Here is a 17,213-nt window from a genome sequence, read left to right as displayed (position 1 = left end):
CTTCTTAGAGGAGACATCATTTGTATGCCTTAAAATGTGTTCTTTGTTATTTTAGATATCAATGATGTTAACATGTTATTCATTCAAATGTTCAACTCAATAGAGAGATTGATTGATTGATTAATTTAAAGAGAAAGAGTGTGAGGGTGGGAAGGGGCAGAGAGAGAATTTTAAGCAGGCTTCATGCCCAGCACAGAGGCCAACATGGGGCTCAGTCTCACGACTCTGAGATCGTGACCTGAGCCAAAATCAAGAGTCAGATGCTTAACCAACTGAGCCACCCAGATATCCAGGAAAGAGTAGTTTAATCTCATGGTTCTAAAATTGCAAATGGACAGTGCTCTTCTGATAGTTTATAGGTGGATTTCAGAGAGGGATTACCAGTAATAATTAGTGTCTTTAAAAGTTAATAGAACCCTCCTTGATCACTAGGTAAGCAAGGACATGCCCTGCACATCAATTTCCCTGAGGACAAGGCAGTTCATTGTGTCTTTGGCCTGTCACAACCAGGTCACATGACATGCTGCCTCGTTGCTCAGTAATTATGCTAAGAACTGGGTTTTTATCTTAAAACTTGTCACATATTGTTTTGCAGAGCTAGTGATGGGTATTTGTCAGCCCTGTCTCACATTTGTAGCCAGGAGCCTAAGGTCATCATTAGCACATGACTTTGATTGTCAGGAAATGAAGTACTAGGTGTATGGAAGTTTCTTTCATTGCTTCCATGATTGGGACTTTCTCAATCCTAAAGAAGAAAAATCCATACACAGTTTATTGCCTTCCAAACTGACAGTTCTGTAAGGCTCATTGGATGATTAAGTAATAAAAAGGAGACAAACCAGAGAAAAGTGTAGATTAAAACATATCCTCTAGCCTAAAGCCACAATACCCAGTAGTTAGAGTCATTGAGTAGCCAGAGAGAATCTTGTAGTGATGTTTAAAAATAACATATTAAGTTAAAATATATATATATATATATCTCCTCTTTCAAGTTTAACTATGATTAGAAAATAATACAAATAATCACACATTTAATGTGACTATAAGTATACCTAGATACCTGCAAAATGGATCATTTATAAATTAGTTGATATGAATCATCAGTCAACAAATCAGTTTCTGTTTACACTGACAGTTCTCTAATTAAACTACGTGTTAGCTGATGAAATAAAAAAGAGACACAAAAGGGATGTTACTTTTAATTATTGTAGTTATTTAACTCTAAGACAAAAGCATAAAAGCTTTATTCTTTACAGGTTCAGGAAAACACTAAACTCCATTTCTGTGAGTCTTGAAGCAAACTGGCAGCCAATGTTTAATACGTATCTCAAAATGAAATTAAGCACCGAAATATCTCTTTATTTGCAGATGGATATTAGTTCTCTGACAGCTACACATCATTTTATACTTAAATATATATGTATTTTAAAGCAAAACACTAACACAAGAAATGATTCTTCTGTTTTGTCAGGCTATCAGTCTCTACTAAACAGTAACATCCTTCCTTTAATATTTTAATATTTTGTAAGCCGGTGTTCCCCAAACTACGTTTTGGATATTTGAACTTCTGTTACAATAACATAAGATTCCTTAGAAATTTATTATTTTTAAATTATTTAAATAGTGAATTGTGTAATAAATAAAATAACTGTTAAGTATTATTTAATTATTTTTTGCATGGAAAAACTAAATTAAGTAAACAGGTGATTAAATGAATGAATGAGTAATTTGTTTCCTTGTTTAGCAACCTCTTACCAGAGCGTTTGAGTTTAAGATAAATTTAATTGTATTTTCTGCAGTTCCTTGGGCCGGACATTCAAATAAGTAATCACCTAATATTTTTACCATTGAAATGTCTAGTTTCTAGCACTGTAGAAACAGAACATTACTAGTTGGGAAGGGCTTGCCTTCTTTTTCTCAATTTCTCAATTTAAAGGTTAATTTTAAAATGTGTCATTTCTCCATTGTTACTACTACTACTTTTTACTATTATTACTACTAAGAGCCAACATTTTTAAAAGCACTTCAAACATTCTATATTATATGTAGACACTGGACCAATGTATCACTAACATGCAGTACATCCTTAAACTCTCAATAAACATATGCTATTATCGTGCCTATTTTCTAGTTGCAGAAACCAAGGTTTACAGAAGTGAATAAGCTCACCCTTGTTTATAAAGGTTTAAGGATTTTTATACATTTTGCCAGTATGTGAATGAGTAAATTATGTATTAACTTTTATCTTAATATTCTATCAATTATTGGACAAAATGATAGACCTCATCAATGATAAAAATTTGTCAGCCTAATAAAATCACTCTGAGGGGGTTAGAGATTATCATTTGATTGTGCCTACTGGTTATTCTTATGACCAATCATTATTTCATTGGACTGAGAGTCCCTCTCTCCTGCATTTTTTTTTTTTTTATCCAGGTTTGATTCTATAGGAGAGGAGTGTTTTAGGAATAGGTGGTTCAAATGGACACTAGGAATTAAAAGCTAATTCATAATAAAATCTGCTTCACAATTTAATTGGTTTAGCACCATTTGTCAATTTGGGTCTGATAGTAAGAATGTTCTAGAGGCGGGGCGCCTGGGTGGCTCAGTCGTTAAGTGTCTGCCTTCGGCTCGGGTCATGATCCCCGGGTCCCGGGATCGAGCCCCACATCGGACTCCCTGGGAAACCTGCTTCTCCCTCCCCCACTCCCCCTGCTTGTGTTCCCTCTTTTGCTGTCTCTCTGTCAAAAAAATAAAATCCTTAAAAAAAAAAAAAAAAGAATGTTCTAGAGGCTCTGCTCTGAAGAAAATAGCTATAGCAGGACATGAGAAAAATAGATATGCTCCAGTTAGAAGCTCAACTTCTAAAGTCATCACCATATAACCTATTTCAGAGGACAAAAGAAAATGTGCAAAATTGATTTTGGGGGGGTAATTTCTTTCATGTGCAATCATGATATTTCATGGAATTTCAAGGTTTATGTGGACAGAAATACAAATTATTTAGAAACACAATTTGTTGCTTTGGATTTACTGAAAAGAAGATATGTCAAAACTTAAATCAGTATACATTAAATATATGTGGTTTTTTTGCATATCAATTATATCTCAATAAAGCTGAAAAATATTAATGGCATGGAGAAGCAGTGAAACAAATAGAATTTTGGTCAGTTTCCATTCTCTTGATCAACAAATACTTATTGATGAGTGTCCTTGAAACATTAATAAAGTTTTACTGGTTATGAAATATGATATGCATATACAGAAAAGTTTATGAAATAAAAAAGTACCCAGCTAAATTAAACAGAAGTCCATTCTAGCAGGTATGTAGTGAAATCTCATTATTGTTTAATTTGCATTTCTCTCATTTCTAACATGATTGAGCACTTTAAAATTTTTTTATTGTCTATTTGATATCTTGTTTTGTGAAGTAGATGTTCTCTTGCCCTTTTTTAAATGATGTATTATCTGTTTTATATTGATTTATTGGAGTCATTTATATATTGTAGAACATACCTTTTGTTGGTTATATTATTGCAAATGTCTTTGCCCACTCTCTGGCTTGTTTCTTCACTCTCTTAATGGTATCTCTAGATAATTGGAAAATCTTTATTTCAATATAGACCATTTTATAAACCTTTCTCAATATGAATTGTATATTTTGATTGAACTGTGGTCAGCAAGCACGTGCTATATGATTCCAATCCTTTTAAATTTGTTAAACTTACTTTACAGTCACCATAGGATCAATATGTGTGACTCTCTTGTGCATGTCTGAAAATGATACATGTTCTTCATGAGTTCAGTTTTTCATCTCTATTGTTAGATTTGGCAATCATATTATTCAAAACCGCTGTATGCTCACTGCTTGTTGTTTATTCTGTGAGTTATGTTTGATTTTCCACTGTTGTTATAAATACATCTATTTTCTTTGTAATTCTGTCAATTTTTGCTTTATTTTATTTTGCAGCTATGATGCTAGGCACATAGATGCTTAAGATTATTCTAATATTGGTGAAATGGGTCTTTTTTACTCTAGAGTATTCCTCTTTATTTCTAATTGTTTTCTGCAAGCAAGAAGATTGGTAAAAATAACTGGTTCACCGATTCTGTGATAAAATATAAATGAACTCTCTTGGCAGTACAGTCTTGTCTCTCGATTAACTCTCTGTAAAGAGAAGGAGGCCATCAGGGAGAAGATACTTTGGGCACAGTTTAGAAGTACTGAGATAAGCCATGGTATGCTGTGACAGCCCATAGGGGGTCACTTAACTCAGTCTTAACTGACAAGGAAAGATCCCCAAAGAGGTGGCATCAGACCTGCCTTTGGGCTTAGGTGACTCAGCTTTTGAGCATGTCAAGGAAACTGCGGGGGGGGGGTGGAGGAAGGGATCTAAATGGACAAAGTGGTTTCCAATCATTTGTTATTTCAAAGTATTTTCAATTGCTTGAAACTATAAATAGATAAAACTGTAGTGAAGACCTCAGGGCATTCATCTTTGTCCCTATTCCATACTATTTCTTCAGGACAAGCTCCTTGGGGGAGAATTACTGTAGCAAGGGGTATGGACTTTTTTTTTTTTTTAAGATTTTATTTATTTATCTGACAGATAGAGACACAGTGAGAGAGGGAACACAAGCAGGGGGAGTGGGAGAGGGAGAAGCAGACTCCCTGCTGAGCAGGGAGCCCAAAGCAGGGCTCCAACCCAAGACCCTGGGATCACGACCTGAGCCGAAGGCAGATGCTTAACGACTGAGCCACCCAGGCGCCCCGGGGGTGGACATTTTTATGCACAAAAGAGGGCACCTAATTCAAAATCATAGAAGGCTGTTAGAAATAAATTACAGTGGAGCCAAGCTTTGAGGATGATTAGGAATTAGACAGGACAACAGTGGGGATATTAAAGCCCGGGGACGCTCTTGTGCAGAGGGGAGAGCATGGAGGGGACTGGTAAGTCAGTCAGTGTGTGTTGGCTTAGGTACAAGGTGTGGGGAGTCATGTAGAGAGAGTGGGCTTAAGTGTAAACTAGGTTTATACTTGATTCCATCAAAGAGCTTTAGTTAATAAAATAATGTAAGTTTCTTTTCGCTGTCTCTTACCTTTGAAGTTCATGGAATCCATTTGTACCATATTCCTCAAATCATTATAACAGCTATCTTTTGTATACCAGAACTTATTTCTTCCATCTCCCCAGGTGATTTTAGCATCTGGAACATATTCTGTTTCCCCTCTGTTGCCCACCATCACACTAAGTAATGGCAACCTCTCTTTACTTCTTTCCTGTTCCCCTATGTCCACATGTCCTAGGATGGTGCCTATTAAGTCTAAGCCGAGGCTCACCACTTGTTAGCTGTGTAATTTCTGGCAAGTTACCTAACCTCTCTTTGTCTCAGTTCCTTCTTGAGAACTCAACAGTAATCCATCAGAGGGTTGGAAGAACTGAAGGAAATGAGTTCATGAATGCAAAAACAGCCATCATGTCTGCAGCACAGCAATAATGATCTCCCCCCAGCACGGGTATCTAATTTCATCCAGGTTGAAAAACGCCTTTTGCTACAGTTTAGAGCAGGTTGAAGAAGCTGGGAAAAGGAAACCCAGAGAGGAACTGCATTATCGTGAGAGCTTTCTCTCAGAGGTGGCCACTGTCATTTAGAGACAAAGCCCAAGCTGGTGGGAGCCCTCACCTCTCTTTGATTGCTAGATTTGAGAATAAAAGAGGAGCCTGGCCTTCAGGGCTTCCCATTCACCAGCTTTTACAAATTCAAGAGGTACTGCATTTTAATGTGAAAATAGCATATTTTTTTTTCCTCTTAGGTCATTCTTGTCTTCTTTCTACCCAGTCCCTATCCTCTATGGTCCCCTTCCCCCACATCACAAAAAAAAAAAAAAAATCAAACTCTGGTCAATTTCAGATACCAAATTATCACGGCAGAGACTAATTTTGCCCAGACTTTCTGCGAAAGCTCACATGTGCTGCAGTTTGGGGTTGCATAATTGATTTAATCTCTGATTTTAGAGGAACGCTGAACTCTCTTTGTGGGACTCTGCATACGTTTCTCTAGGGCAAAAACTGTTCTACTTTTTTCTCTCTGGTATCTGTTTAGTGCTAGGCCATTCCCCCCCCCCCCCCCCAACAATCTAAACTACCCTCCGTGAAATAAATGAAATCACAGTTGGAAAACGGCTTACTGGACAGACTTAAAGCTGCCAGATAAGAGCTACACCACACACACTTTTTCTTAACTTTCTCCTCCTCCCCTGCTTTTCTTCTTTCTGCTCTAGCACATCTTTGTTTGGGCCGAGAGGCTGCATTAGTCACTCAGCTGAGGATTGGCACTGCCTCTGTGGAGTAGCAGCAGACTTGAGCAATTCATTGGGAATACACAGGCTGTGGGGTTGATCCTCGCCCACTGGCCTGCTGTATGGCTCCAGGCAGATTTCCTTACCTCTGGGAGGCTTACTTCCAACAGGGCCTCATGGACTAATGGCTGCCAAAGCTAGACTATAAAGATGTAACAAGCTGTAAACTCACAACTCACATGGGAACCTTTTGGCTGACCAGGTATATATATGGAATGCTGGCTGAGGAGAATGATTTTATACCCCCTGAAAGACCACTTAACCAAAATGACAGCCAGGCAATTTTGAGTTTACCAGTGACTTCATACTGTATTTGGCAACCTCAGTTTTAGTTATGTTTTCAGGAATTTCTAAACTGGAAAGTCTCATTTGCTAACAAATGTTCTTTGTCAACCGGTTTGATCCAGTGTAGAGTTTGGGGACTATCTTCACACTAGTTGCTTCTTGAAAAACGAAATCTTTGTAATACTTTCTGTGTCTTAAGATGTATGTTCTGCAGAAAATAACCCCTTTGTTAGGTCGATACGAACACTCTTCCAGCAGAATTCCCCAGACAGTTTGCATCCTGTAAAAGTGACCAAACTCCTCTGTTTGCATCAGTGGAATGAAGTCAGAAGTCAAAAGCGATGCTGACCTTCGTAGCCTGAACGGATTATCTCCTTATGCTGCTAAAATAATTTAGGCTTAGAAAAGAACCTAGTACTTGTTTAATAAATCGCTTGCCATAAATTATTCAAATTCACCATTGTTCAAATTCAGACGCTTACATAATAGTTGGAGAATTTTGGACGAGTCCCTTAACCTCTAAGCTTTGTTATATATGGATATTTAAAACTGAGATAAGAATCATGCTTACTTCTCAGGTTTGCTGTGAAGATTAAATGCAAAAATGCACGTAAAGCAATTTGGAGATCCAGGCACAGACAGTGTATCAGTCAGGTTTTGCTGTAATAGTGTGTAACAAATACCCCCCCCAAAGCTCAGTGGTTTACAACCACAAATATTTATGCTAGCGTCAGTTCCGTGTACTATTCAGGTGTGCTGTGTATGTCTCTTCATTCAGGCACTAGGTGTTATTTAAAGAATTCTCCTTTCATAACACAGAACATAATTGCCGATGATCTGGTGAAAACTGGCAAAGTATTTGAAAGCATCAACTCAGAACTGGTATTACTATCACTTCTACCCAAATTTCATTGGCCAAAACAAGTCACATGACCAGGCTAAATTTTAGTAATCAGGAACGTATACCCTCCTAATGGAGAAAGAACGGTGAATATTTGCTGAGCAGTAATCCGGTCTACTTCTGAGAAGTTTACTACATCCCGTTTTTTTCCTGTTTCTTATTTTATCTATGTGACCATTGGCTCTTGTCCATATAGCCTACCTGATAGCATCTACTTTGCATTCTCTAAATTACATCACGATTCCCTCCTCTCTCTTTTAATTTCAAATTTACTTAAACAATATACTTTTCTTTGTAAACAGGTACTTTGGAAAATCCCTTAGAAAAAGAACAAAAGCTTCTGATTCTCCTTAGAGCCTCAGAGGGAGTTTTCTGTGACCGTTTCAATGGAATTCGTATTGATCCAGGAACAATTGGTAAGAGTATAATACAGTTTTTTATTAAAAATGAAATGAAATATGTGTGTTTCTGATATAGAAGTACCATCCATAGAACATCTACTAAATTCCAGGCACTCTTCTAGATAATTTATATTTATTATTTCACTTACCAGGTCTCCTGTAACAGTGTCCATTTCACAGTTGTCAAAAATAAGACTTCGAGATGATGAACGATATGCAGAAGGCCACACAGCTTTCTAGTGTCAGAGCTTAGATTTATATCCAGATTGGTCAGACACCGAAGCCTGGACTAAGGAGTCTGTTATCAACTGTAAATACTATTTGGTTGTTGAGATATTTTTTAATTGATAGATCTATAGATTACTAAGAAACATTTACTGTTGACAGTTTCTTCACTTGATGCTGTCACAGCACCAAATCCTCTTTTAAAATTGACCTGTGTAGGAGCACAGAAGCTGGGACCAGCCTTGCACCAACCAGGATGTGAGAGCCACACTAACTCCATTTTAAGGGATAGGTATAAGAGGCTGTTTATTCTAGCATTTTCTCACTTTCTTTCAATGGCATTACTAATTTTCTAAGATCTCAGCAACCCAGTAAAATGGAAGTAATCATGTTAGGATGGTGTGAAGTTTGATACCTAGTTTCTTCATGTTTAGCCATTGCCAGATAGTACTGTACTTTGACAGGGCTTTATTGTTTCCAAAGGATTTTTCATCCATGCTTTTATCTTTTTAAGAATATGAGGTTCAAGAATATGTTTACTTTTTTCAGGTTGACAAACTAAATGGATAATAGGAACATTCAATTTATTTTTGCCTGTGGTGTCCACTCCGTTTTTTGCAGCACCCTGTTGGATTAAACTTTGTTTTGGGAGTATGCAAGGATGCCTGTCTTAATCCTCGACTCCAACCATACAGCGAAGCTAGTGTTTTAAAAATTTTCTCTGGTATTAAATTGAATAAAGAATGATATATTTATTTCACTGCATGCTTAAAATTTTGTGACATTATAAGTAAATGACAGATCTTAATTTCTTTAAGTATTACAATCTGGAAATAACTAAATGGTGTAATTTTACAATAGATCTTTGATGATTGAAAATGATCAAGAAATCTGCTTGTCTGGTCACTCGAATTTTCTGCATAACTCAAATTTAAGGAAACTAACTAGTTTATGCTAAAATCTGTGTTGTTGGAAATTTCTCTAAATTACTTCACATACCTCCCCTTCCTAGGTTACTTAGCCAATAGTAAAGAAGATGGAATTTTTTAAAGATGATGATGATGATGATATCATATGAAATATATACATATGTATATAGTCATATATGTATGACTATTGTTATGAAAGATTGATTATTCCAGGACATGTCCTGAAAGTGAGAATGTTTCTTACATTTCCATTAATCCTGATTTAAGTTTTATGACTTTTTTCTGAATTAGAGTATGGAAAAAAAAATAGGTAGTGACATAAACAGTTGGTTAGGTTCTAATTGATTGAGACTTATTTTTTGTTCACATTGGATTAAAACCCAAGGCATAGTATTTGTACCTTATGGGTGGTGTTTGGTTCTTCTATTCATATGTTTTCTGCTAAAAATTGTGAAATCTTTAGATTTCAAGATTAGTGATTTGCAAAACATGGTGTGCGGTAATCCAGGAGTATGCAGACAATACATCTGGGTTCAGGAAGAAAATATTAGAACTCTATTCAAACATATGTGCATATATTCATATATATGTATGTTTTTCTAAAAATAAATAGATACACATGCATTAGGGGTGCACAGTCATAATTTTGTTACTGCTTGGGTTCATGCTTAAAACATTTTGAGACCACTGGAATATGAAGAATTGTGCTTCATGTGATTTTAAGTGGCAATAAAACATGTAAGAGGAAAGACCTGAAGGAATAAAACTGGACTGCATCAAGCATGTCCCTGGTACGACTTTAATTTATGAGTCTGAAATAAATTATATTTTGAAACAAAGGAGCTAGAGATCTATCCTTTGATATCTGTAATACAAAAAAATATGAGGTCCAACCACTGAAAACAAAGCTAATAGCACCAAATCTCTTTCCTCGGGGAATAAAATTACCCTTGCCTTTTGGAAAGTGAAGCCTATAACATAAAATATCAAAACCAGTTAACTTCCAACAGAATTACAAATGGTTTGGAGTCACTTAATGGTAGAATTTAACTAGTTAGTCATTGGAACGGTCTATTTCCCAACTTTTAGATTACTAGATGTGGTGTAGCATTAATTTCTCTATAGCTTTTAAGAGAACGAGAGTACATTCTGTAGCCACGTGATATATATTCAACCTGCTGAAAATAGAGAACTTAAATATTCTTTGATAAGGTAGACATCTTCATATATAGTTTCCATATCACATATCTTGCACAATAAGTTCTCTAGTGAGTTTTACTTAGGTGGCCCTAATTCCTCTGAAAATTTCTTATCCAACTGATGCTCCTTTTCCTTTCAGGGGTATATGGGAAAGTCCAGCTTCATGGTGCTTGTCCTAAGAAATCCTGGACCCGTCTTGCAGCTGACATCGCCTCGGGCAATGAGAGGTAAGACATGAGAGTAAGTTAGGGATATATTTGCTTGTTTGGTTTGCTGATGATTCAGGTTTTGTTACAATATGAAATTAAATTTTAGATTAAGACTCAAAACTCAAGGATGAATAAATGGTAAAATAAGGGACTAGAAGGAATTTTAAAAAAAACTCTGCAACATAATAGTAGAAGAAGAAAACAAACCAAAGGCAGAGGAATCTATCATTTATTTAGGGAGTAAAGGTTAGATAATACATGTTTACGGCTATCAATAAATCTCTAAAAATATGGATTCTGTGACATAATAGATAAAATGTAAAGTGACATCGTGATTGTCTGAGTTGAGATGATAGCTGGCGAAGAGACAGAAATAAAATAGGAGTGAGATGAAGCATATGAAGAGTCTTCTGGAATTTAAAATGCAATAACAGAAGTTAGTAATGCACTGGAGGTGGTGAAGAATGAAATTGCCACTGCCTCAAAGTGAACAGGCACCATGAAGAGCAAACTGATGGAATCTACCTGAATGCAGAAGACAAGGTCAGGAGATAAAAATCCATAAAAGAGAAAGTATTAGAGATAGAGAACAGAGAATGCAAAGTACATATAGGTAATTGTTTGTTTTTAATAAGAGCCCAGAGTAATTACAACAGAAAGAATAATGAAAACTCCACCTAAAATACACATAGCAAACCTGAGAGTACTTGCACTGAATTTGAAGAGACCAATGGCGAGAATTATGATTGCTACATACCCTCACAGTACAAGAAAAAGTGGTGAACAAAATAAAAGAAAAACAGAAGGGAACATAAAGCTTCTTAACCTTAAAATTCTCTACACCATTAAGTATAGGTAGATAGTGGTGTAAAATATATACAGTTTGGGGAAAAATATATACATGTTTAGTGGTGAAAAATATACACATGTTTAGGGATTTCAATCAAAGAATTGGACACCCTGCTAAAATTGCTGTTTACATGTGAAAGCAAAAAAGCAAAAAAGTTCAGTAAGAACTGAAAAAAAAAGCAAAAAAGTGTTCTGATAAAGAGCTTAAACAGATTTAAAATTCATGAATGAAATTCAGGAATACTGTAAAGGTAAATAAAGTGTCTATTTTAAAGGTAAGCACTGGAGTAAGTTAAATATAATACTGTAAATATGGCTGTTAAAATAAGACAAAGTCTAATTATTCTTGTAAAAGAAACTACATAAAATGTGAAAAGTTAATGTATTAGTCAGGGTTCTGTTTATATAAATATATATAATCCATAGATTTTGTGTGTATGTATATGTATAATATGTAGTATATATAATAGTATATATAAAGAGACGTATTTCAAGGAATTGGCTTATATTCTTAGGAGGGCTGGTAAGTTCAAAATTTGTAGGGCAGGTTGGGAGTCTGCAAAGTCTTGAACTTTGTCTTGAGGCAGAATTTCTTTTTCTTCAGGGAAACTTTGATTTTGCTTTTAAGGTCTTCCAACTGATTGCTGAAGCCCACCCACATTATTGAGGGTAATCTTTACTTAAGGTCAATTCATTGTAGATGTTAATGGCATTTACAGAACGCCTTTGAAGAAACACCTACATTAGCATTTGATAGGATAACTGGGCACTACAGCCTAGCTAAGTTGACACATAAACTAACCATCACAGGTCATAATTCTCAGATAAAACTCCGGGTTTACAACCTGAGACTGTGGCCATAAGGAAACTGACAATGGGACATGAATGCCATATGAAGTAAATATGAGTCAGTCTGTTCTAGCAGAATTTAAAATAGGGTATATCCCTTCCAAATCACCAAAGAGAAAAGAGAATGAAAGAAACCATAAAATAAGTAGTAAAATACAAAAAAAGAAGAAAATTAAATAGTAAGAGAATTAAAGCAACAAAAAAAGGTATAAAGAAACAACAGAAGTAAGAAAGTAAGAATAAATCTTCCAGTTATAAAAAGAAAATGCCCAACTAATGAATCGTTGAGCACTACATCAAAAACTGATGATGTACTGCATGTTGGCTAATTGGACATAATAAAAAAGAATAAAAATAAAAAAATAAAAAAGATACTTTTCTTAAAAAAAATTAAAGATAATATGATTGTTAAAAATGATCCCACATAGGAAAAAATTGGGTAATAAATCAACATGTAATCACAACATTTTTTACTAGAGGAAAATAAAACCAATATAGAAAAAAATTATTTAAATATTAGATAAAATGAATTATTGAAATAGAAACAAAAACAAGAGACTCAAAATTATAAGAAAAGAAAAACTTAAATGTGTAAAATAAATATATTTTATATTAATAAAGACTTCAGTCTCCAGGGAGACCCCAATAGTCAGGAAAGTTTTATACCAGATAACATAATGAAATATATAAAGTAGATCTCAAAAAAAATGAGGAAATTGACAGAAACAAAAATGGTAATGGAAGACATTTACTTACCTCTTTCAGTTCTTTTTTTTTGAGACAGCGAAAGCCACAAGGTGGGGGAAGGCAGAGGGGGAGAGGGAGAGAGAGAGAATCCTAAGCCTGGGGCTTGATCCCAGGACCCTGAGATCATGACCTGAGCCAAAATCAAGAGTTGGATGCTCAACTGACTGAGCCACCCAGATGACCCTCTCTTTCAGTTTTTAAGTTTTAAACTAAGTTAAAAATTATAAAGGAAACACGAAGAAATCTGAATAATGTAATAAAGGCAATTTAATTTATGTATACAAAATATATAAATATAATTTACCTCAGAATATGAATATAGTTAAAACCTTAACAAATTTTAGTAAACAGAAATGGTGTAGAATATGATCACAATAAAATAAATGTAAAGGTAGAAACCTCTTAACCAGTAATCTTAATCTCTTGCAAGATAAAAGAGCAGAAAAGAAAAAATAAACTTTCTTTTAAATAACTTTTGTATCAGAGAGGAAATGAAAACTCCAGCAGTAGAATGCTAGCAAAATAGCAATAATAGTATTACATGAGTTGTGGCCAACATGTCATCACATTAAATGGTTTCATTGCTGAATAATAAAATACAAAAATAAACAAACTAAGCTGTCAATTTGAGAAACCAGAAACAAAATATCCAATAAGTCTAATGAAATTAATTTGTATAAGATAAAGGCAGAAATTGGTGAATTAGAAAGTAGGAAATTAGTAGACTTTGAAATTTGTTTAGAGATAATGGTTTAATCTTTAATGACATTAATTATACAAAGAAAATAATATGTAAACTCAGAAATGAGAATTCAAATGTAACAGATACCAAAGAGATTAGAATTATAATAAAATGTATATATCTATAGAGTGCCATTCTGAAATTGCAAAAATAAATTATATATAGGAATATAAATTATCATAATTGGTTAAAGAAGAATATAACTGAAAAAACCACTAATAGCAAAAGACATGCAGTTATCAAAGATTTGTTCCCAAGAATAAATTTGGCTCAAATAAATTGATGGCATATTCTTTCAGTCATTCAAATATCAGACACTTTTTATGTTGTATAATCTGTTCCATAGCATAAGAAAATATGTGAAACTTTTGAATTAATTTTAGGAAGCAAGCATAAAATACTTTTTATTTATTTATTATTTTTATTTATTCTCATAAAATAATTTTTAAAACAGCTGCTAAAGGTAATTCAAAAAAACTGGGGCAACACCTAAATGTAAATAAGATGCAAAAAAAAAAAAATCCTAAGTAAAACAGCAACATATGAAATCCAGTAATTTGTTAGGAAAAAAAATCATGGTTGAGTGTGATTTATTCAAGTAAAGAAGGATGGTTTAAAATAATTCCTTAATGTAATTTATCGAAGCAATATATATAAAGACTAAGAACATGATCAATTTGATACAAAACAGAAACACATTTAATAAAATTCAGCTTGCATTCTTGGAATAAACAGTAAATTAAGACTACAAAAATATTCCTTTATTTTATTTTTTTAAGGATATTCCTTTAAATCAACGTTTCTTAATAGAGTGGTTTAGCCATTATTTGAGAATCACTGCTTTAAATAATAATACAAATTAAATCATTAAAAATTCCTCTCAAACAAGCAACTTTGTACTTTATGGAAAAACTGACATTAAAAATTACTGTGTATTACAATAATCAATAAATACTATTATTAAAGTTTTAGCCAAGGTATTAAAGTTTTAGCCAATGTATTTAGCCAATTTAGCCAATAAAGTTTTAGCCAATTTAGCCAAAATTTAGCCAAAAATTTAGCCAATGAGTCAAGAAAAAAAATGCATTAGTTGTTACTATTAAAAGGACTCCAAACTGTCAGTTTTTTGTAGATTATATATATTTTGTCTTAGGAACTAGAGAATCATCTGAAAATCCATCATTGCATTCATTCAGTAAATGTACAGATTAATAGCTTTTGAATATTTTAATGTAAAATCCTATTTAAATTTTAATTTAGAATATTTAGAAATAAACAAGAAAAATTACAGGAGGAATGGAAACAAAACTATAAAACACTAGTAAGAGGCATAAAAGGATATTAGAATAAATAGTGATGCATAACATCAACAGAAAGGCTCAATATTTTAAAGATGTCAAATCTAATGCAACTTTAATAACAAGTCAAATATACGCATTTGAAATCTGATTCACTAATTCTAAGTCTTTTGGAACAATAAACACTTGAAAATAGCCAACATTACCACTTACTTTTTGAAAAATATATACCTTGGGGCACCTGGGTGGTGCAGTCAGTTGAGTGTCTGACCCTTGGTTTCGGCTCAGGTCATGGTCCCAGAGTCCTGGGATCAAGTCCCATGTTGTCTTGGAGCTTAGTGCAGAGTCTGCTTGAGATTCTCTCTTCCTCTTCCTCTGTCCCTCCCACTCATGCGCTCACTCTCTCTTTCCCTCTCTCTCAAATAAATAAATAAATCTTAAAAAAAAAAAAATATATATATATACACACACACACCTTCAGTGTGAATAATTACCTATTGCTGTTGGCACCAAAACAGAAGAGAATGCCTAGCAGTAGACTCAGGTATATATTATTACTTAGAATTTAAATAAATTAGCATTTCAAATTAGTTGCAGACTTGTGCTGGAGTAATTGGTAAACGCTTTGGAAAACTATAAAATTAGATTCTCAAATTATGCTTCACTCTGAAAAAATTATAGGTAAATTAAAAAAATGTAAAAAAATAAAACTATAAAATGATGTGAAGAACATTTAAGTAAATATTATGCAATATTAAATTAGGGAAGACCTCTCATCATAAGAAATGCAAAAACTATAACAGCAAGAAGTCATAGATTTGACAACATAAGAAAACCAATATTTAAGAAAATTAATATTTTTGCATACCAATTACAAAATGCAAAGGTGGATGATAAAATGGAAAATATTTGCAATTTTTGATAGTACAGATGGAGGGCTAATATTTTTTTATGTAAAGAATACTTAGGAATAAAAAGGAAACAAGATGAACATACTAGAAGAATAAACATTAAAGAATTTGAATACATGAGCCACAAGAGAAGACACACATCTGACTAATAAACATATGGAAAAATGTTCTTCCCTCCTAGAGTTGAAATAAATGTTAATTAAAACAAAATTAAGCACTATTTTAAAATACTTAATTACCAAAGGGGAAGATGATTGAAATCCATGTTGACAAAGGGGAGGAGAAGTGGGCATTCAGGCTAATATTATACATTAGCCAAGTTTTGTAAATAAACTAAAATAACATTCATGTATGCATATATGTGGATAGAGAAATGTCTGGAAGGACATACAGCACAGCAAGGATCCCTGTGGGAGAAATGATAGCTGGCTACTGCTTTGGTGTGCTTTTCTCTAGGTACAGAATTTCTTCATAGAGTAGTTATTACCTTTGAACATTGTTATTGTTTTATTCAACACAATTTTTGTGAATTCTTACCCTATGTCAAACATTGAGTTATGGTCTGGAAATACAATAACAAGTAAAAATCGACACCGTCTCTGTACCCAGACATTAATGAAATAAATATAAAGTAAATGTAAAATTACGTATGGGATAAATGTTATGAAGGAGGGCTTTATAGGACTCTGAAAACGTGAATACGTGGGATCTTGAGGCAGTGATGGAGGCTTCCCTGAAGAGTGATTTTAGAGGTGATAACTAAACAATCAGTGGGCCTTAATTAAGCAAAGTGGAGTGGGGGCGGGGTGGGGAAAGAGGACTCCAGCAAGAGCAAACAGCATTCAATCATTCAACAAATATCTGCTGGGTACTTACTATGTGCCAGGTGTGGCTGTGAGCCCTGGAGATGTAGAGGCAAATTTGAAGAGATCACTGTCCTCTGGGAGTTTATATCTTCATGGAGAGAGAGACAATAAAGAAGCTAATACAGAAATACAAACAACATAGTTGCACATTATAAAATGCACTAGTAAGGAAATAAACAGGGTGGTACAATCAAAAATAGTTGGGGAGTGTGCAGGGTACCCTTTTAGATGGAACGGACAGGGGAGACCTCTCTGGGGAAGAAAAATTTGAGCTAAGATCTGAATGGTAGGAGGCATTCCACTACTTGATGTAAATGGGTTAGCGTGCTCAGTGAAGGAGGGACATCTGGTCCAGCATGGTCTCTCAGGTGGCCTTTGGGGAGTGGGAGACAGAGAGAAGGTCACTATGGCTGGACCAGAGTGAGCAAAGGGGAGGGTGG

The 17,213-nt window shown here is 34.4% G+C and overlaps 1 protein-coding gene across 6 annotated transcripts in view; it reads left to right on the top strand.

The window, feature by feature from the left end:
* The window catches only part of PKHD1 (PKHD1 ciliary IPT domain containing fibrocystin/polyductin), a 484,077-nt gene that overhangs the window by 316,426 nt on the left and 150,438 nt on the right, over window positions 1-17,213 (top strand). For all 6 annotated transcript variants that reach the window (XM_025890503.2, XM_073905082.1, XM_073905080.1 and 3 more), the window contains 2 exons: window positions 7,850-7,963; window positions 10,442-10,529. In XM_025890503.2, coding sequence (XP_025746288.1) covers window positions 7,850-7,963; window positions 10,442-10,529 — 202 coding nt within the window. The remainder of the gene's footprint in view (window positions 1-7,849; window positions 7,964-10,441; window positions 10,530-17,213) is intronic.

This window comes from Callorhinus ursinus, unplaced genomic scaffold (genome assembly GCF_003265705.2).
Source record: "Callorhinus ursinus isolate GAN/ISIS: 27379988/994484 unplaced genomic scaffold, GSC_fseal_2.0 scaffold22, whole genome shotgun sequence".
NCBI lineage: Eukaryota > Metazoa > Chordata > Mammalia > Carnivora > Otariidae > Callorhinus > Callorhinus ursinus.
Note: the sequence above shows the minus strand (reverse complement) of the source record. Positions and strands in the feature narration are given on the sequence as shown.